At 38.1% G+C, this 20,667-nt stretch overlaps 1 protein-coding gene across 1 annotated transcript in view; it reads left to right on the top strand.

Moving 5' to 3' along the window:
• frem1b (Fras1 related extracellular matrix 1b) overlaps positions 1-20,667 on the top strand; it is a 29,691-nt gene that overhangs the window by 570 nt on the left and 8,454 nt on the right. The window contains exons 2-25 of the mRNA XM_053512485.1: positions 31-284; positions 579-673; positions 820-1,109; positions 1,447-1,646; positions 1,800-2,123; positions 2,506-2,614; positions 4,109-4,240; positions 6,795-7,139; positions 7,236-7,378; positions 7,586-7,782; positions 8,927-9,017; positions 9,132-9,299; positions 9,727-9,935; positions 10,304-10,397; positions 10,551-10,803; positions 10,962-11,153; positions 13,051-13,236; positions 13,339-13,535; positions 13,908-14,133; positions 15,455-15,599; positions 16,093-16,234; positions 16,332-16,527; positions 17,947-18,211; positions 19,994-20,429. Coding sequence (XP_053368460.1) covers positions 51-284; positions 579-673; positions 820-1,109; positions 1,447-1,646; positions 1,800-2,123; positions 2,506-2,614; positions 4,109-4,240; positions 6,795-7,139; positions 7,236-7,378; positions 7,586-7,782; positions 8,927-9,017; positions 9,132-9,299; positions 9,727-9,935; positions 10,304-10,397; positions 10,551-10,803; positions 10,962-11,153; positions 13,051-13,236; positions 13,339-13,535; positions 13,908-14,133; positions 15,455-15,599; positions 16,093-16,234; positions 16,332-16,527; positions 17,947-18,211; positions 19,994-20,429 — 4,869 coding nt within the window. The 5' untranslated portion in view covers positions 31-50. The remainder of the gene's footprint in view (positions 1-30; positions 285-578; positions 674-819; positions 1,110-1,446; positions 1,647-1,799; positions 2,124-2,505; positions 2,615-4,108; positions 4,241-6,794; positions 7,140-7,235; positions 7,379-7,585; positions 7,783-8,926; positions 9,018-9,131; positions 9,300-9,726; positions 9,936-10,303; positions 10,398-10,550; positions 10,804-10,961; positions 11,154-13,050; positions 13,237-13,338; positions 13,536-13,907; positions 14,134-15,454; positions 15,600-16,092; positions 16,235-16,331; positions 16,528-17,946; positions 18,212-19,993; positions 20,430-20,667) is intronic.

Below are 20,667 nucleotides of genomic sequence, written 5' to 3'. Positions count from 1 at the left end.
ATCCATTACTTCTTATTATGTTTCCAAAAGCAGCTAAACAAACCAAACAGATGGGGGTGGTGGACCTTCTATGGACACTGGGTGCCTTAAGCTACATCCTGCCACTGAACCAGGCAGAAAGCGTGTTAAGACTGAACTCTGGACTGCGGGTGATTCGAGGCCAGAGTGTTCCTGTGACCACAGAGGAGCTGCAGTTCAACACTAATGAGACCTCAGAGGCCTGCAAAGTGGAGGTAGTGCTCAATGAGCCTGTGTCCCAGAGGGTGGGAAAACTTACTCCGCAGGTAAGGTCCATAAAGTCTTTGCATTTTCTATTATGTCACATTGTAGTACCTGCTAAAGTATAAAGACCAGATAACACAACATATATAGTATGCTGAGTTCTGGATTGTACAAGGCACCCTGGAGCTGTGAGGCGACAATTCTAGAGCTGGGGTTTATTATATTTTATTTAAAATATTTTTTTTAAAAAAAGGATAATGCTCAAATAAAGAATCTGACCATGTTGACTTTCTGTTGCACTTTGTAGATAATGTACGTTAAAATGTGATTTTTAATAAACTAATTATATGTATTAGGTTTTTGACTGCCACTTTCACCCTGATGAGGTGAAATATATCCATAACGGGAGCCCATTACTGGAGGAGGACACAGTCATGTTGAGAGTCTATAGGTACACATACTGTAGTAACTATTAACTTTAACTCACCTTTGATCGTTGTTTGTGGTAGGCATTTTATTTTTTGAATGTTTTTACATGAATAAATGCATGCCTACTTTAGAATACTGCATATTAATGAAAAATACACCTTTTTTCAGATTTACCCATTCCGAGACATTTACTGAAACATTCCTCCTGAAGGTTCAGGTGCTGGAACCTCAGAAGAGTCTGATAGAGTTTGGGAAAGTTCCTTTGGTGGTTTCAGAGTTTTATGGCCTCTCTAACACCATCGACAGCAGTGTGTTGACCTTCAGATCTGAGTCTGATGTAATCTGTTCCGTCCGTCTCCTTACCTCTGAGATCAACGTCCCCATGTTAGGTCAGGTCATTAAAGAGGATCTGGCGCAGAAAGATCAGGCATCTGAGCTGATCTATGGGCCGAGAAAAGGTTGGACAGCTTTCTTGTTATATAAGAAATCTGTGTTTCTCAACTCATATAGACTTAGACTTAATCTTTCACAGTAAAATGTAAAACACAATCTAGTGGGGAAGCCTACTAAAGTATTTCATTTTTAGAATTACTGTCAACTCTGGGCCACAACAATCCAGAAAATAAATGAGGGAGAGCATGTCAAAATGCACATATGGATAAATGCTTTCATATTAAGTGCTTTTCCTGAAGTAACAGTGTCTGTTTTAGCCATTGAGACCATACATTAATTCATGTCAACTAGAAAAAATACCAAGGATTTCAACTCACAAGGGATTTTATTTTCATCTTGAAGGTCGACAAACAGCTATCACTTGCCCTGGAAATAGAGCATGTAATCACAACACCAGAGAGGTACGCTTCCTAAAGACCAGTTGCAGTGAGTTCCTCACTTCAGGTTTAAAGTACCAACATCTCAGCCCTCCATCACCTGAAATTGACTATGTGCCACTCCGAGTGGAAATCAGAGATCAAAACACTCGAGCCCTTTTGCAGGTAAAACAAATATATTACACAGCTTCATGCATCACAATATTGCCAGTAAGATGACATACTGTTAAAGAATTGTGCAATTGCAATTTACAGCTACAGATTTAGTTTTGCACAGGTCAATAAGATGGAATTTGCTCATTAATTTTTTTTCCTTAGGCAGAAAGTGTTTGGCTTCCTGTCCTAATCCATGGCGCCATGCAGAACCAGCCTCCCCATGCTGCTTTTATGTCCATGTTCATCCTAGAAGTAGATCAGTTCATCCTAACCCCCATGACTACCGCTGCCCTGGATGCCAAAGACGATGAGACCCCACAGGCACAGCTGGTGTTTAACGTGACCAAGCCTCCAGCAGAGGGCTACATCACACATCTGGATGATCACACCAAAGCTGTATTTTCCTTCACTTGGCAAGACCTGAATGAAATGAAGATTGCTTATCAGCCCCCAAACAGCAGCCACGCCAGCAGAAAGAATATTGAGGTGAGTAAAATCAAGTTTAATATTTATTCTGCTGTAGTTGTCTCTATATCAACAAATATAGACAGATCTATGACAAATAAAATTTGAATTTGAATTTATATCAGATATACAGTAAATTATACAGTATGTCCTGATTTAGAGTAACAGGAGATAACAATTACTCAGAAAATAAAACAATTGATATCACTTTATGAGTGTAATATTAAAAGTATGTTATTATTATTATTATTATTATTACTACTACTACTACTACTACTACTACTACTACTAATAATAATAATAATAATAATAATATTTTTATATTTATAAAAATTAAAATTACAGTTATAAAAAATAACTTAATAACTGTTAGTCATTTCTTTGCTATTTTTTTGTTTCACAGGTTGATTTTCAGGCTATTGATGGCTTCTTCACCACCAGTCTACCTATTACAATGCACATCTCAATCCGAACAGCAGAAACAAATGCTCCACGAGTCTCCTGGAATCTGGGTATTCTGACTAAAAATTTGTCTAAACTTTTGGTCCTAGTTGAAGGGAGGGTATTTAAAAATAAACTTGCTGACATTAGATAGCATGGCATATATATTGGATTGCTTGTTTGATTGATACTGCAAAAATGCTATTAAAGAATGCTATCTAGGACAGTTCTGGCTCCTCGGAGCATGACTCCAAAAGACCTCTGGGAGTTTGCTGTTGTGTCTGACACCGGGACATTAATGGCAGATCATTTGGGTTATATGGGTTGTGGGGTGGGGCCTCCATGGATTGGACTTGGCTCCTTAATCAGATTAGGAATTTGGTGGCCGAATCAACAACCTTGAACTCTTTGCCTGTTAATTCCCACACATGGCAGGCTGTGATGCACTGGGTGTTCTGACACCTTTTTATCATAGCCAGCATTTACGTTTTTTCAGCAATTTGTGCTGCACTGGATTTCCTTCGGGATCCCTTGGCTTAGAAGCCACCCCACACATGAATGGTCTCAGGATGCTGTACTGTTGACATGACATAGGACTAATGGTAACGTTCGCCTTTCCTTCTCCAGACAAGCTTTTTTCCAATTGCACCAAACAAAATGAAAGGGAAAAAACACTTTATCAGAGAAAATGACTTTACCCTAGTCCTTAGCAGTCCAATCTCTGTACCATTTGTAGAATATTAGTCCGTCCTTTATGTTTTCCTCAAGAGAGGGTGGCTTCTTTGCTGAAAAAAAGCATTCTGAGACGATTCATGTGTGGGATTGCTTCTTAGCCAAGGGAGAGTGCTTGTTCACAATTTTTCCTAAGAATACAGCCATGAATAAAGAATGGTACAAAAACATCTTCTGAGAGCAACTTCTCCCGACCATACAAGAACAGTTTGGTAATGAACAATGCCTTTTCTAGCATGATGGAGCATCTTTTCTCTAGGCAGAAGTGATAACTAAGTGGTTCAGGGAACAAGACATTAAAATTTTGGTACCATGGCCAGGAAACTCCCCCAAAATTCCATTGAGAACTTTTGGTCAATCCTCAAGAAGCAGTGGAGAAACAAAACCCAACAAATTCTGTTTCATTTATTATGCAAGAATCAGCTGCCATCAGTCAGAATGTGGTCCAGAAGTTGATTGACAGCATGCAAGGGCGAATTGCAGAGGTCTTGAAAAAGAAGGGTCAAAAAAAAGTTTGACTCCTTGTTCACAGGCAGGGTCAATTGACATAATGTAACTGTCAATAAAAGCCCTTGTCCCGTATGAAATGCTTGTAATTATACTTCAAAATACCATAGTAACATCTGACAAAAAAATCTAAAAACACTGAAGCAGCGGAAATTTAATATTATATAAATAATATATGCAGCTGTTGATTTAATACAATTGTAATATCAACATTAAGTAGCATAAAACCAAAATTGTAAAATCAAATGTAAAATAGAAGTTAAAGTGTAAATTAGAAATTACTCCATTTATTTACATACAGTACATTCATGCTTCTTTCCATGTAGGCCTGGATCTGCTGGAGGGTCAGTCCAGACCAATCACATGGGAGGACCTGCAAATTGTTGATAATGACAACATAGATGCTGTCATTCTGGTAGCTGTGGATGGTCCTCTACATGGACGACTCAGTGTTCGAGGTGAAATCATATATTAACTTCATATTAGCAAGCAGGTTGCATCTGCATGTTGTCCCTCCAAACTATGACCTCACATTGTTGATAGCGAGGATTCACTGCTTCCTCCAATGTACTTGCAGGCAAACAGACACTTCCTGTTCCATAGTAAACTGAAGGTTATATTTTGGAGGTAGACCAGATACTATGATGTTATGAAATACATACATTTCTTATGTTATGAATATTTCCTTACCCCAGTTATCAGCTCCATGTATATTATGCTTGTACATCTCAGAAGACATGCACTGATACTGACATACAAATGCACTGATAACACTTTGCCAGTGGCCATCTCACAAAGATGTTTTTAGAGTCCTAGCATGTTTTCTTCTACTCCAATGAGTGGCAAGAAGATGCTTGTTTTTGCACAGTGCCTCAATAAAGCAGATTGTAAAGGCTAATGTCATTTCATGCCACTGTGCACACAGGCCAGATGTACTACACGAGGTCACTGGCAGCGGGGTTAACTTAGCTAGCTCTGTTAGAGAGTTGAGTCCAATATACAAAGAAGTATATTGGTCTGTTTTATGATAGATAGATAGATAGATAGATAGATAGATAGATAGATAGATAGATAGATAGATAGATAGATAAATAGATAGATAGATAGATAGATAGATAGATAGATAGATAGATAGATAGATAGATAGATAGATTTTACCATTGGATCTATCTATTATTGGTACAAAGGTAGCACACAAACCTAATCTATGTCAGCACTAATTATATCGTAACATTACAGTGTATTGTAATGTTACATTATGTCAGCATAAATTACATTACAAATTTAATAATGTTACATGAAACTGTTTGATAATTAGGAAGCCTGCATGTCATTTAGACTTTAAACAAACTTGAATAGCCAAACAATGTTGGAAGGTTCAACTCATATATAATCCTCAAAGGTGGCTAAAAGTACACTGTATAGCCTAATGCTAAAAGTAATTAAACATATTGAGTTTACTTGAATAATTACAATTAGTTCCAATTAATAGACATTGATGAGTATTTAGAACTTTTTGGTATTTATGAATTTGTAGAAATGACACTTTTTACGTTAGCTGAACAAATTAGATATTTTAAGTTATTTTCTGTAAGTATGTAAGTAATAATAACTGTCACCTTAAAGTTCCACCAACTTAAAATCTTTCAAAGTAGCGATTTTGTGTCTGACGTCATCAGGGCAATAGGGCACTGGTGGTTCAGTGGTAGGTGTTTTGCCTCCTATGCGAAAGGCCCAAGTTCGATTCCCAGCAACTGGATGAAGTGCCTGTCCCAAGCCCAGATAAACTGACAGGGGAGCAGCCAAAAGATCAACAACAATTTATTTAATTTGCAACAACAAAAAAAAAAATATATATAATTGCTATTAAATAGTATGAGTTAGGCTACTTGATAATGCACGTAAAGAACGATTAATATGAATGAGTACAATGAACTCAAAAACTCATAGTTCTGTTTACTTTAAACCTCTTAACATCATTACTTAACTAATTACATCATTACTTGACTACATCATTATGTAACTGATTACCTAAATTTTTTTGAGTTTTGCCAACTTATTCGGGTTTACAGTGTAGCAACATGATCAAAAAAGATCATTGTGCCCTCATTCCTGGTTTAGACAATCAACGATCAACCTGGCCTGGTGGCATTTTCTAATACAGCACTGTAAGATGAAACCAGTCCTTTATTTAGTGTTTATGTTATATCTGGTATTTTAGTACAATTGTCATCCTGAGGGATGGTTTATTATGACATATTAGTTCTTAGATGTATAAATCAGGACCTAGAGGAGCTTAACATGCTATACAGTAAGTCACATACATGCCCAAGATAGGGTAGAGTCACCTACTGTAAATCAACGGAGAGAAAAAAATTCAATCCTTCTCCATGTTTTTTTTATCTAATTCCCATAGTGATACCACCCAGTAAGGAAGGCCAGTTAAGCTGTCTTGATGGCTTTTAACCATACAGTCTTCTGCGAATGGGGTCATAGCCCAGTAATATAATTTGCAATGTTTCATTTGCCCCACTCACTGCTCTCTGCAACAAGGATCTACAGAGAACATGTTGCTTCCTGGGCAAACTGCCCATAGTCAACTTTGGGCCCAATTACTCAGTTGTACACATTTCCCCTTTAATACATCTGCTAATTAGGTTCCCTGTTGGACCAGTCATTGCTCAGTCATTACTCAGTCTGGCCTTGCTATACACATTTGCTAGCAACCAGTAGATGGACAGCACCTAGTAAAAGATTCCCTGTTTTCTGTATGAAGCAGAGCAAAAGCACAACCATTAATAAAAATACTTATGTATATTTATGCACATCTTTTTTTATAATAAACATTTTACATAATATGAATCCATATAATTAAATACATGTGGAGTACATTCATTCCAATTATCCAACTGAAAACTACGTCTAGTATTTCTAATGTTTTATTATGGCATTCCTGTTATCCAGACTCTGAACATCCAAGCTGAACAACTCATTTATTTTATTGCTCTTTAGGTGGAAAGGGCTTCATGTTTAAAGTGAGGGACCTCCATGAGGGCGTGGTGGTTTATCACCATTCTGACAGCGACACAACACGCGACCACATCATCTTTAGAATCACAGATGGACGCCACAGCATTCGCCACAAGTTTCCCATCAACATCCTCCCAAAAGATGACACTCCTCCTTTTCTTATCAATAATGTAGCCTTCGAGGTGCAGGAGGGGGGTTCGGTGCATGTGGAGGAGTACATGCTTATGGCATCAGATCTGGATTCCAGCGATGACTATATTCAGTACCAGCTTCTTACTTTCCCCAGAGCAGGAACCATAGTCAGGAAAAGCTCTGCACATGAGCCAGGTACTGTACAGTATGTTAAGCCTTCAGTAGTTTAGTATTACCAAAATCAGCCTTTGCAAGGAATGATTCTTGTAAATTAATATGTGTGCTTGACAGGTGTTCCAGTCAAGACATTTATACAGAGAGACATATTACAGGGTCTGATCTACTACAGACACACAGGAGAAGAGATTTTTGAAGACTCGTTTGACTTCCTGCTCTCTGACATCCATGAACCTCCAAATATATCTGACAGACATGTGAGGAAGTCATATGCAAATTACTGACTAGCCACTTTACGATAATTATAATTATTACTATTATCTTGTGTTTATTTGATATTATTGTAATTATTATTTTATAATACATGCAGTATGTCTTTCAGTATTGTTAGAACTATATAACTATTTAAAGGTTTAGATTAGATTCAGGTGGATTGTATTTGACCCTGTCTGTTTCACTAACAGACCGTGGTGGTCCACGTGTTTCCTGTGAAGGACCAGCTGCCAGTGGAGGTTCCCGGCACGGTTCGTTCCATCACAGTTAAAGAGACGGAGGTTGTTTATCTCACACAGATCCACCTTCATTTCCAAGCCCCTGAGCACCCAGACACTGACCTGATGTATTTCATCACTCAACCCTGTTTCAGCCCTACCAAACCTCAGTATGTGCTTAGTCTCCTTAAGAAAAGGGAAACATTGTTTGTTTTTTTTAACATCTGTATCTGCAGTTACAGTCTTTATCCAGAGTTACTTACAGAAGTACTTAGAGTCTCCATCAAAAACATATCCTCATGCTAATATAAATAGGTCAGGGTCTAAGAACTATTACTCTTAAATGCTGTTATAGCTTTCAACTGTTCTGACATCCAGGGGAAATGCTTTCCATAACCTGGTTGGTAGTACACTCAAGTGTCTTAATGCAAAGTCATCTTTGTATCATCACGATGATGGTTCAAGTGGGGTTTGTTAATGCCTACAGCTATGTCAAGTCTATTGTGTGCTTTTAGGACAAGAATGAGGTTTCTTAATCTACTGGTAATTGTAGAGATTGGAAATAAGACATGCAGATTATATTTAAAATGTAAGGTCTTATAATGCTTTTATTACATCACTTGAAGGAATTTTAAATAGGTTTTGGGTTAACCTTTTGGGTTACAGTACCTCTGACCAGTATAAAGCTGGAACTGAAGATGATGATCTTGTAATGTAATAAAAGAATGGATCATTGGCTATTAAACTTAGTTAATCTCAACACTGGAGAAAGAACACACTGCAACTGAAATATACTACAAATATTTCAATATAATCTCTATTAAATGTACAGTATATCTTCAGGGCATACTGTACATGATTACTACAGGAAAGAAAATTGACTCATTTCCCGGTAATTAAAAAGGAGTAAAAAATATGGAAGATGCAGATCACTAAATAACACTAGTCTAATTTCCAATGTAAGGTCAAATGTTCAGTTGTTGAATTTCATTATTAAAGTATTTAAATATGCATAAACATTAATACACATACATTAAATACACATACACTTACTTGAAAATATAAAGATTAGTTAACAAACATTATAAGTGATGAAAGTATTCAACAAAACATTTTCATATAATTCTAAAGTGCCTTTAGAATTCCATTATAAATTGTTTTCAAAAACAGTAAAATAAATAAATGCACACATACATCTTGTGTTAACTGCATATATGCAACAGATGTGGCAGAGACAGATTAGGTTGAAAAAGCCATAAGAATATATTTTGTTTGTCTAAACAAATAATTACATGAAACATCTTTCCTTTGAAGGCTTCCAGATGCAGGTAGACTCTTCTACACCGACACTACAAAATCAATGAAAAAAGATGCCATGATTCCAGTACTTAAATCATTCACTCAGGTTTGATCTTTTTATATATATTATATAATTCTCAGATCATTTGTGCAAATATTACAGAGAGTTTGTTGGTCCCTGGCAGAAAATATTATAGTCTATTTCTTTTTGTTTCCTTAGCATGCAGTGACTCACCACAAAATAGCCTACATGCCCCCTGTAGAGGATATTGGTTCTGAGCCACTCTTTGTACAGTTTGTCTTCTCTGTAAATGATCAAAAGGGCGGCGTGCTCACTGGACTTATCTTTAACATCACAGTCACACCTGTGGACAATCAGGTTCCAGAGGTAATGTAACAGCCCCAAATTAAATACCCGCACCATTTGAATATAATAAATACCACATGGATTGGATTGGCTTTATTTCCCTTTTTTAGGGTTTGAATATGTACGATATGTAAAAATATGTTCACTTATTCAAATCTAATAATTCTGTTTTAAACATATTTTCTCACACATTTCATTATTATGATTTCTCTAATTTTATTTGGATTCTATAAAGCCAGTTTGCGGCAATGGGCGTATTAAAAGCGTTATATAAATATGCGTGAATTTAATTTCATCAAATTACTTTCATCAAATTTAATTAAATTTAATTGAAATCCATAGTTTACACCCACTTTTTTTGCCTATAATCAATGAAAATCTAATTCAATGTAAGGATTATTATAATTTACACATGCTTACTATGTCTATTCTCGTTAATATTATCCAGATGTTCACTAACATGCTGAGGGTGGAGGAAGGTGGAAGTAGGTTCCTGATGGAGGAACACTTATTGGTGCGAGATGCAGACACCCCAAGGGAGAAACTCAGGGTGCAGATACGAACACCCCCCCAGCATGGCAGACTTGAGCTGCAAGGAGTGGTGCTATCAGAAGGAGAAAGCTTCTATCTACAGGACCTAAAAGCACTGAGAGTCAGGTAGGACTAAAGTAAAGTCCGATCAGTGTATGGATGTGAAGACTCAATTTTACTTCCTCAAACTCTTTAGAGATACTAGCTCATATGTATTCAGAGTTGACTTATGCATTTGTGGTGAAGAGTTAATAATGAATGCTCTGTTTAGATACAGTAGCCACATAATAACTGCATGTATGCATATCTGTAGTTTCTGTTGCCTATATTTTTTCTGGCATATAAGCAAGAACTTTTGCTGCATGCAGATGATTTACATAATTTAAATGGCATGCCCAGAAACTCATCTTACATGAGTAATCCAACTCTGAATACTTCTAACTTAACCTGGCATAAATATAGATTGTTATGGTTAGTGTTACTTTTTATTGCAGATATATCCATGATGACTCTGAGACCACTAGGGACAGCATAGGCCTTACGATTACCGATGGAATCAACTCTGCTCAGACTGAACTTCAATTGCAGGTCAGTGTTAAATTGACCTTAAAATTGAATACCCAGATTTTAGACTGTAACCGAAACCATAAAAATGGGAACCGCCTAAAATACTGCAAATAATTCAAATTTGTTATAAATAAGTTGTTTATGTTTTAAATAAGTGATTGTTTTCATGTGTAGATCCTCCCTGTGAATGATGAGCCCCCACAGCTGGGCCTAGGCCTGAAAGATGGGCTCTCCTGCAATGAAGGCAGTCGTGTGCAGATTACTGCTGAGTATTTATTTGCTACAGATGCAGACAGCGATGACACCCGACTCACATACATGCTGGCTCGGACTCCGGCCCGTGGGGTGCTGCAGAAGAATGGAATTATCGTGGATAAGTTCTCTCAGCTTGACGTGCTCAATGGCCTCATCTTCTACCAGCACACTGGTGAGCGGATAAACAAAATACAATGAGCTATATTACAATTTACAAAGAATTAATGTTGCAGTCAACTATATTATGCAATAGTCATCTGAGGTTCAAAGAAATGAATAAATGCACATTACTTTTGAGTATGACCAAATTTTGTTTTGTTTTGTGTCTAGGAGGTGAAATTGGTCCAGACCCCATATCAGACACTGTTACTCTTATAGTTTCTGATGGAGAGGCAGGGACAGACGGTTGTTGCCAAGAAGATGCAGTCCCACCACCTGTCCCTTTACATGGGACGCTTCCTGTCTATGACCTTAATGTCACTGTGATTCCAGTCAACAACCAGACGCCATCTATAATTACCGGTAAATATCTTGTAAACATCTAAATTTTAGCAGAACGATTTGCTAGATTTTTGGCAGAAGTCGTGTACATTTTATATATGAAATGTTCTAGTATATGGACCATTTTTGTTGCCTAATAGCTAATAGACAAACCATTTTATTAAGTTCTTGTGCAATGTGTGATTTATTAATTGCAATGACAATATTTAAAATGTATGTCATGGATTGTATTTTTGTAGCCTATTAGGCTGTAAGGGCAAGTAATGTGCCACAACCTGCAAAAAGCACTATAGATGCATAATAATAAGTTTAGTAAAAAAATCTGTCAAAATCAAACACACGGTTAAATGAAACATAGCCTAACAATTTCTAGGTAATACATAAAGTATGCAGGGTATCAAAAATTCATTATAGTTGCCAAATCAAATCACTTACTTTTAATAACCTTGTCCACTACCTCAAAGTGTACGGCTTAGAGAAGATTTAAGAAATGTCTACTCCCCCATGCCCCCCCCAACCCATTATATAAGGGAGGCAGACATACATTCAAGGCAAACTCTCACAAAAGCTCAGGATATGGATTTTCACTAAATCCTTAGACTGACATGCACTTTGTAGTTATCAGTGAAAAACAGTGACCATTGGGAAACAATAAGAGGAACGAGCAAAATATGTGGATGGTGGTTAAAATCCTATATAAAATTTCAGTATACATACAGCTTGCACATTACTGGTGTATTGAAGGGCAGAGGGGCCACACAGACAGCAGACTGGGATTATAACACAACAGGAACGCAGTAGAACAGATAGCATATACATGTACCTCAAGCTAAATGAACAACGAGGTAGAGAAAAACACAATAGAGCATGCTATGTTCAGAAAGACAAAACAGCCTCTGTTTTGTATTTCCTCCTGCCAAGTTTTAGCGCATTCAGTAGATTCCGATGATCCCCTAAATCTCCAAATCCTTGGAAGGTATTCTGCATGATTGTTACCACACACCATACACCAGACCAGTTTTTGACAAAACATAGTTGTTTAATTAATTTACTCTAAATAAAACAAAAACGACAGGCTTTAAAGCATTAAGCAAATGAAACAAAAAGAAATCTGGATTTTCTGCTTTCCTCGCTGAGGTGTAATGGTTTTATCACCTTGATTGCAGACTGTTGGTCGTTCATTTCTGTCCTTATTGTAGAGCGTGATCCAAACAAACTCCGCTGTGCCAATTCCCCATTCATCATTTATCGGTGGAGTAAATGGGAGCAGATGCCAGTTAGTGTGGGAATGATGGCTTTATCAGCATCCAGGTGGCAGCGGCCTGGCCAAGAGCCCAAAGAGAGAATGTGAGGGGTCAGGATTGCAGGCAGGACAGAGACACAGAGACCGAGACAGATAGAGAAAGACTAAAACAGAGAGACAGAGATATTGAGAAAAGGGACAGGGTAAGGAATTAAAGTATCACAGTGGCAAAAGTCACTTGTGCTACAGTAGGTAAAAGAAGTAAGAGCTAATAAAAGTATTGATCATCTATGTAAATAAGCATTGAATGTTTTAGTGATGTTGCAACTCCTAAATGTTTTATATTCTTATTATCGCGTATTAATATCACAAAATCCATAAGGAATAGAATGATTTTAGACTATATTTCTGCAATGCTAAAGTTTTGTCCATTAAGATATGCTATACTAATACAGTACATGTGTTAAAACATATTACAAGTATTTGAAAGTATTTCTATATTAGGTAAGTTATTCTTAAGAAAAAAAAATTTTTTTTAAATTGAAAACTCTGGAGTACCATCTAATTTTGCTTCACAGCAAAAAAAAAAAAATACTTTCTTTATGTGTATGCTGTAAAACTCATTATATTTTTTTCTGACTGTACTAAGGTCTGTGCTATCTGCATCTCTGTTAGGAAACATGTTGGTGGTGGAAGAGGGATCTAGTGTGTGTCTTTGTGACAATCTGCTGATGGCTACAGACCCTGACACTAAGCCAGACTACTTACACTTCTTCCTGGAGACCCCACCTCAGTATGGCTTTCTGGAAAACACTCTTCCTTCCCCAGGCTTTGAAAAGAGCAATGCTGGAATCCAAGTGGGTCAGTGTTAATCTTCTCAATACAGTCTCTATTCTACCTGAACCTGATGACAACATGACTCTATTTTTTACATTTCCACTAAATGATACTTTCTAAATTAAGCTTCTTTCAGCCAGCTCCATCTTAGCTCTGGATTCATCAATTATGTCCAGTCGAATCATCAGGGTGTGGAGCCCAGAGCAGACCAGTTCAGTGTAAGCGTCAGTGATGGAGTTCATAAGTCTGAACCTGTAACGTTCTACATCATTATCAACCCCACAAATGATGAGACTCCATCTGTATTTCTGCACAACTTCACAGTTAGTCATTCTTATATTTCTTATGCATGTATAATATATTACAGAGCAAAAGGTGATCAAGTTATGAAGTTATTACTTAAAATTTCACATGCTGGCCTGCTAGGGTTCCTTTGTGTTCTCCGAATTCCTCCCACCTGCCAGTGGATGCTACATTGTCCCACTATGAACCCCTTTGTCATGTCTTGTCTTATACTGATGTTTTATCCAGGATGCATTTCCGTCTTCCATGCCTTGTTTGCAGGACACTCTGCAGATCCACCACATTACTGACTAAGATCCATCATTTACGTAAAATGAATGATTAGTGTAGTGTATCGTGTTGGCATTTCTCAGTTGACTTACTTCTCTGTTATTCTATTTTTCTCATTCAAGGTCATGGAGGGAGGAGTGAAAGATCTCAACCCTGCCATTCTTGATGCGATAGATCTTGATGCTCCACCAGATCTTCTGAGCTTCACTGTCGTTGTTCCTCCCGTTCATGGGACTCTGCTGCATGGGCTCTATGGGCTTGACATCAGCCAATTTAAGAATATGGGCAGAGAAATTTTGCAGAGGAGTTTACTGGTGCAGACCTTTACCATGCAAGCACTACGACAAGGTAGGCTTCTCTTCACAAGATCTCCTGGTTTGCAGCTCTGTTTAGCATTGGGGTGGGTGGAGGGGTGGGGGGGTTGAGCAGGAGGTTTGTCAGTGCAGCGCCTCACAACAAGGCTGGCTGCCCCTGTGTCTCCCAGAGGGCGCTGGTTTGTTTTCTCTGGGGTCCAGACTTGCTGAACAGATGTTCCAGGAGACAGAGGTCATGGAGTGCCTGTGGTGCTTCTGCCACATCTGCGAAGGCCTTTCCTGCACAATTACCTCAGAGCCACTGTGTATACAGTGACTGTACAGCTTTTCCTGTTATAAAGTGATGTAGATCTACAGAAATGTTGATCAGGAAATTAGAAAACAAAAGCTCATGTAATAAGGCTGATACCATAGGTGCAGCATGTCTGACAACAAGACTGTAGTTTAATGAAGTCACAATCAAAGGTCAGAATAAAGACGACAGTATTAAAGTAGGAATTTATCCAAGACATTAAATGTATACAAATGTTGCTTACAAGTAAAATAGGATTATAGTCGCTGGTTTAGCTTTCAGACCAACAGTTTAGCAAATCATCATCTGTGTTTACCAGAGAGGGAGCAAAAAAATCAAGTAATTTACTTTATTACTGTACTTAATTAGCATATTAGTTTGGGTGATTTGTGCTTTCCTTTGATATTACCGAAATTTAAATTTCCACTTATGAAATGCATAGGTCTCCCACATTAAAATTAAATATTAGTCTGTAAAGTTTGCTAATAAAGCTAAGGAAGTGTATTGAACTTTTGTACACAAATTTGCACCTTAATTAGAATCTGGTTGCAATTTATAAATTAAATTGTTATATTTGTTTCAAAGTTTTTGTTTCTTTGTTTTCATATACTGTAGTAAGATTAACCTAGTGAGTCATGTTGTAGGAAGGGCTGAGTTAAGAGAATATTTTTCTTATGAATGATTGATAAGCTAACATGCTAACAAGCTAGTCATGCACAAAAGGCTTGTAGTCATCGATTACAAATATATATTGAAGTACATAAATATGTAGATAATTTTTTACTTTTAATTAAGTAAATTCTTGCCTCTATGTGTCTTGTGTACATATAAAGCACATCAAGTTGATTTAAAATGTAATAACAGCTTAAGCAACCCTTTTGTCACAGTGCTAATGAGGTAGCTACAAACTTGCCCTTCCACACAGATCATGCATTGACAGATCAAATATCTATATTTGAAGTGTACATTTTTTACATTAAGCTTCAGTGATATGTGTTTCCACATTAGTTTGTCTCCTTGTTCGAACTTTTCCTGACTGCTTCCTCTTGTTGTGGTTTTGCAGGAATGAAGATCATGTATATGCACGATGACACAGAAACGCATGAGGACACTTTCACCATGCAGCTGACAGATGGCAGGCATGCTGTCCAGGGGAGGGCATGGGTCCACATCCTACCAGTCAATGATGAGAAGCCCCAGCTGATAAAGTAAGGACACCCTGGGACAAATTCCAAGTCATAGAGTCAGGCAGAACGAGGCATTCAGCAGAGGACACTGGACAGACAGACTATAGAGAAAGGGGCTACATAGGCTACAGTACATAGCCTGTTCTGCACATGTGGTTGGGCAATCTGCATTCTCTTTACTGAGAGACTGGAAATAACTTTACACAGATTTTTTTTTATATCCACCCTAAAATGTATGTTTTTTGACTCCATGATTTGGCAAATGTTTCGTATGTAAACTCATCACAGACGACATAATATTTTTTGGCACTCCCACATTGTTGTTAGTGTCATTACTAATGGTGTCGACAGGACAGACATCCCAGTCCTGCTTGCTTTTGCTCCTAACAGAGGCATCTGGCTCTAATGCAGCTACATATTTATTTGTTTAAGGCTCATTTGAGCTTGAAGGCTTGGCATGAGCACCCATTGTGGCCTCAGCATCTTATTCTCCGTCTCTGTTCTGTGTGTGCAGGAATGCAGGTTTAGAGGTAAAGGCTTTGGAGAGGAGGGTTATCTCCAGTGTGGTGCTGGAGGCAGAAGACCATGACACCCCTAGTAACCAGGTCTACTATGTTCTTAAGGCGAACCCCAGTTTTGGCCTTCTGCAACTTAAGGTCAGATCATGCAATATTTCAGAGGAAAATCACATCCATTTTTTTTTTTTTCAAATTTTTTAAAACATGTTGTGGTTTCTGACATGGCTGTGTGCAGACAGAGGCTGGATACACTGACCTGAACGCAGGTCAAAACTTTACACAGGACGATGTGGAGATGAATCGCCTGTTTTACAAACACACTACGTTCAGTGGGTTCAAAGGTCATGACCGATTCCACTTTTTCCTCAGCGATAGAGAGAATGAGACACCTCCACAGAGTTTCTTCATCACTGTCCAAACTGTACAAAAGGGTATGTGCTTCATGGTTCACCAGATACTTCAAACAAGCTCTAAAGTTTGAAATTTTCAGCTTATAATTTTTACATTTATCTCTAGACCTGCAATAATCATATCATTGCAAGTTGTTTGCTGATATTTATTTATTCATTTATTCATTTTAGTCTTGTGATTAATTTTTTTCTCTCAGAAATGGGCCAAAGCTTATGAGGTGTACAGCAGAAGCACTAAAATAATTTTGTGTAGATGGGTTGTAAATTATTAAATTACACCAGGAGTCTCCAAATCCAGTTCTGGAGGGCCAGTGTCTAATACAGTTTGGTGATTCTTCTTCTCAAACACAGCTGATTTAACTAATCTGTTACTTTACTAGATTCACTGGGTGTGTTTAGGTGTTGGTGAATTACAAACTGTGCTGGTCACTGGCCCACCAGGACTGGATTTGGAGACCCCTGAATTAGACCAGAGGAATTTAATTTCTTCTCGCCCATGTGAGCCTCAAAAAAAAAAAAAAAAAATTAAATATACTTTAACATAAAGTTTTAAATTCAAACAATTGTTGCGGTAAGTTATTGTTAGGATACCGTAATGGTGTCTGTTTGATCATAACAGTACCATAGTGCCTTTCTACCATTTGCAGGACTAATTTTGTGGTTGAGCTCTGTTTTCCTCTAAGTCAAAGACTAAACAAAAAAAAAAAAAAAAACACTTGCTTAAACAAATTTAATCTATATGCACATGTAACTTGCCTCTTCATTAGCCAAGAGGGCGAAGCAGTGGCTTCTAGGTCAGTGGTGTTGATTCAGGTGCTGCAGAGGTGAGACGTTTGAACTGTTTTCTACCTCCCAATGAGCGTGAGTTATTAACAGACCAGAGTGCCAACAACTGTACCCTCGTCCTTGTTCCTGGACTTGTCCCCCCATCCGCTGAGGGATGACACACAACTCCTACAAAGTCACTTTTAGTACAACTTTACTTAGTATTTAACTTTACATCACTGTCACGGTGTCAGCGATAGATGTTGTTTATACAGAATAAACATTATTAGATGTGCATATACAGTATATATACAAAATCCATATACTTTTTTTTCTTTCAAATAATAAATTATGTGATGTCAGTAGATTAACCAAAAGTGAAAATCATAAAAGCCCTACATGGCCTACTGCTTTATTTCCAGTGTTGCATGGGCTTTATCTGCATACTGCTACATGATAGGTTTTTTATATTTTACTATGGAGCAACATCATAACTGCCACATGTTTAGCATTAACTGAGATTGGAATGTGGCAAGCCTTAGAGTTTTTGAGCCAACTACACTTTTAGCAGTTTGCTTATTCAAATCTCCTTTTGAATTTCACTTATTTCACTTATTAAGCGTTAACATTTTCATATACTGTACTTATACAAATATTACCGATTGCCTCTGTCAGGTGACATAATCCTGATCACTAAGCCCATGACTATATCGGAGGGAGAAAGAGTTGTACTGACCACAGACGTTCTAATGGCTACAGACAGTGGAAGCCAGTCATTCGAACTTGTTTACACTGTGACCATCCCTCCTAAACATGGACACCTGCACATGGTCCAGCACCCAGGAATCCCTCTGCTCTCCTTCACACAGATGGATGTGGCTTCACACCGGGTGTGCTACACTCACGACAACAGTCATTTTACAAATCTCGACTCCTTCAGGTCAGTCTCATTGGGTTGGAACTTCTAAATATACTGTATAAGACAACATTTAAATACTGAGACACTTAATGAGGTGCACGATAGTTTGTGAATCAGGTGATATACTGTAGTGAATAGTTAGTGACCCATGATGATGTTAACATTGCAGGCAGAGAAACATTAATGATATTCAAATTGTAAATACATTACTCTTAATTAAAAATAAGCCATTGCAACAAGTATTTTTAATTAAACTCTAGTTATTCAAAATAACTCATTGAACTTAATTCCTTAAACTCTTTCGAATGGCTGAGTCTGACTACACCAGTTGGTGTTTGAAAGCTTCAAAGCAAATACTTTTTCAGTAAGTTTTCAAATAAATTTTTTTCAGAGTTTTTTTAATGCAGCACTGCGGATTTGCTGGCACTTAACCCATATCATTTCTTAAGTAGGCAGGCTCTGAGTGTAAAAACAACAAGGCAAAGATGCACGAAGTAGAGTCTTCTCATGGCCACGTTACAGCAGAGAGAGGGGGGAAAAAAAGAAAAAATGTGAAAATATGGAGCATTCCACATATTTATGTACTTTTCCAGCCAATTTGACAGAAGGCAGACATCAGAGAAGGCAGCGTATGGCTGACCTGTCCTGCCTCTCTCATGTGTGTTTGTGACTTGGTTTGTCACCCAAAACCTTGGCTGAGTTTCACATCAGGGTCAGCTAGGAGCACACAAGCCTCTTTCAGCCAAGTCTGATGATGGTCTTGCTTAAAAGAGCGCAAGCAGCAACTCAAATCCATGCCAGTGTGTGCCATCGCAACAACATGGTGCAGCATGTGGAGTTTAGTGGATCACCGTTTGCAGTCAACAACTCAAGTCAACAATTACAAAACAGCTACTTTGCTACCAGACATCACACGGACCACAGATCCACCACAGTAAACACCCAGAACCACATTTGGATGTTTGATTGACGAAAGCCAGTGCGCTGGCTGGTATACAGTGGATGTTTTTCAAACATCTTGTATTTGTGCTTACAGCAAGCAGCTTGAGACAACAGACCCTGTAACCAGGGAAACACCTGAGCGAACACCTGTGTGTCAAAACTGAGCGCAGACAGGAACTCAGGCCGGGGCCAAGAGGGACGGACATGAAAAGTGAGGCAGAAGGTGTTTTTTGTGGGGCCCTGTTTATCCCTCTGCTCACTGGTGACAGGTGGATGATAAATGGGCATTATTAGGAGTGTAATAATTGTCTGCCTGGCATTGTCTCAGTGGTTGCTGCCATGTGAGTGGTGCACTGGGCACAATTACTGAGCAAAATGTGAAATAATGCTAATGCCAGATGTTTAGCTTTTTTTTTTTTTGTAAACAAGAAGACCTGCATGCCGGTGGAGAGGCCAATGTGAGGGATTATGCATGATGTTGATATTGATATGAACATAATTTATCAAAGGTGGCACAGTGGCGAAATTATTTATAAGTGGTGGCACAGTGGTGTAATAGTGCATTGTGGCCGTGCACCTCCAAGGCTGAGGGTTTGGTCCCCACATCAGGTCTGTGTACATGGAGTTTGCATGTTCTCCCTGTGACTGGTGGTATACTGGTCTAGAAGATGTTTCAATAAGAACGGTTGTTATTTGCCTGTCACTTTTTAAATCACCTTAATGTGCTCCTTCTTCTGAAGTGCCCCCTATATATATATATATATATACACAGTATATGGAGTACAGTATATATAAAAAAAAGAACAACTTCCAAATGTCCAAGAATAATATGTTCATATATTATACATAATATATGTCCAGCTTTGACATCAGCAATGGTGTGAAATCCATTATGGGAAGGCTTACATTCACAGTGGAGCACCATGACCGTATTCCACCCACCCTGACCATCAACACCGGCCTCCAGCTTACTGAACGCACCACGGGAACCATCTCACCTGAACACCTGCAGCTTACTGATCCTGATACAGCCTTAGAGAACCTCACCTACACGGTCATTCAACCACCACAGTATGGCAAGCTGCTGTTAAAGGGGTTTCCAATGTCCTGCACCAGCTTCACACAATTAGACATCAACAACATGCATCTGAGCTACCAGCATCTTGCATCTGAGCATCTGAGCTACCAGCATCTTGCTAAGATTGACAGATTCACCTTTCAACCATCAGATGGAACCAATAAAGGCTATGTGGAATACGGACAGCTGAAGGAGCAAGCAGTGGTTTTCCCAATACAGGCAAGGAATGGATTCATACATTTAAATATAGCAATATTCCTTTTATAGTAACACTTTTGATTTACTTCTGTCCCTAAGTGAGATTTATTCACAGAATTCCTTTGTACTGGCAAAGTGCAGGTTTGCGATTTATTTAAGAAAAAACTCAAGCACAAATGTTGTTATACTGTTATCATTTAAAATGTATTCATTGTCACTTCATCTTACTATGGCGGTTATAAAGCTGCATATCCTTTGG

Source organism: Clarias gariepinus, chromosome 15 (assembly GCF_024256425.1).
Source record: "Clarias gariepinus isolate MV-2021 ecotype Netherlands chromosome 15, CGAR_prim_01v2, whole genome shotgun sequence".
Lineage (NCBI taxonomy): Eukaryota > Metazoa > Chordata > Actinopteri > Siluriformes > Clariidae > Clarias > Clarias gariepinus.
This window is presented reverse-complemented; position numbering and strand designations above follow the sequence as displayed.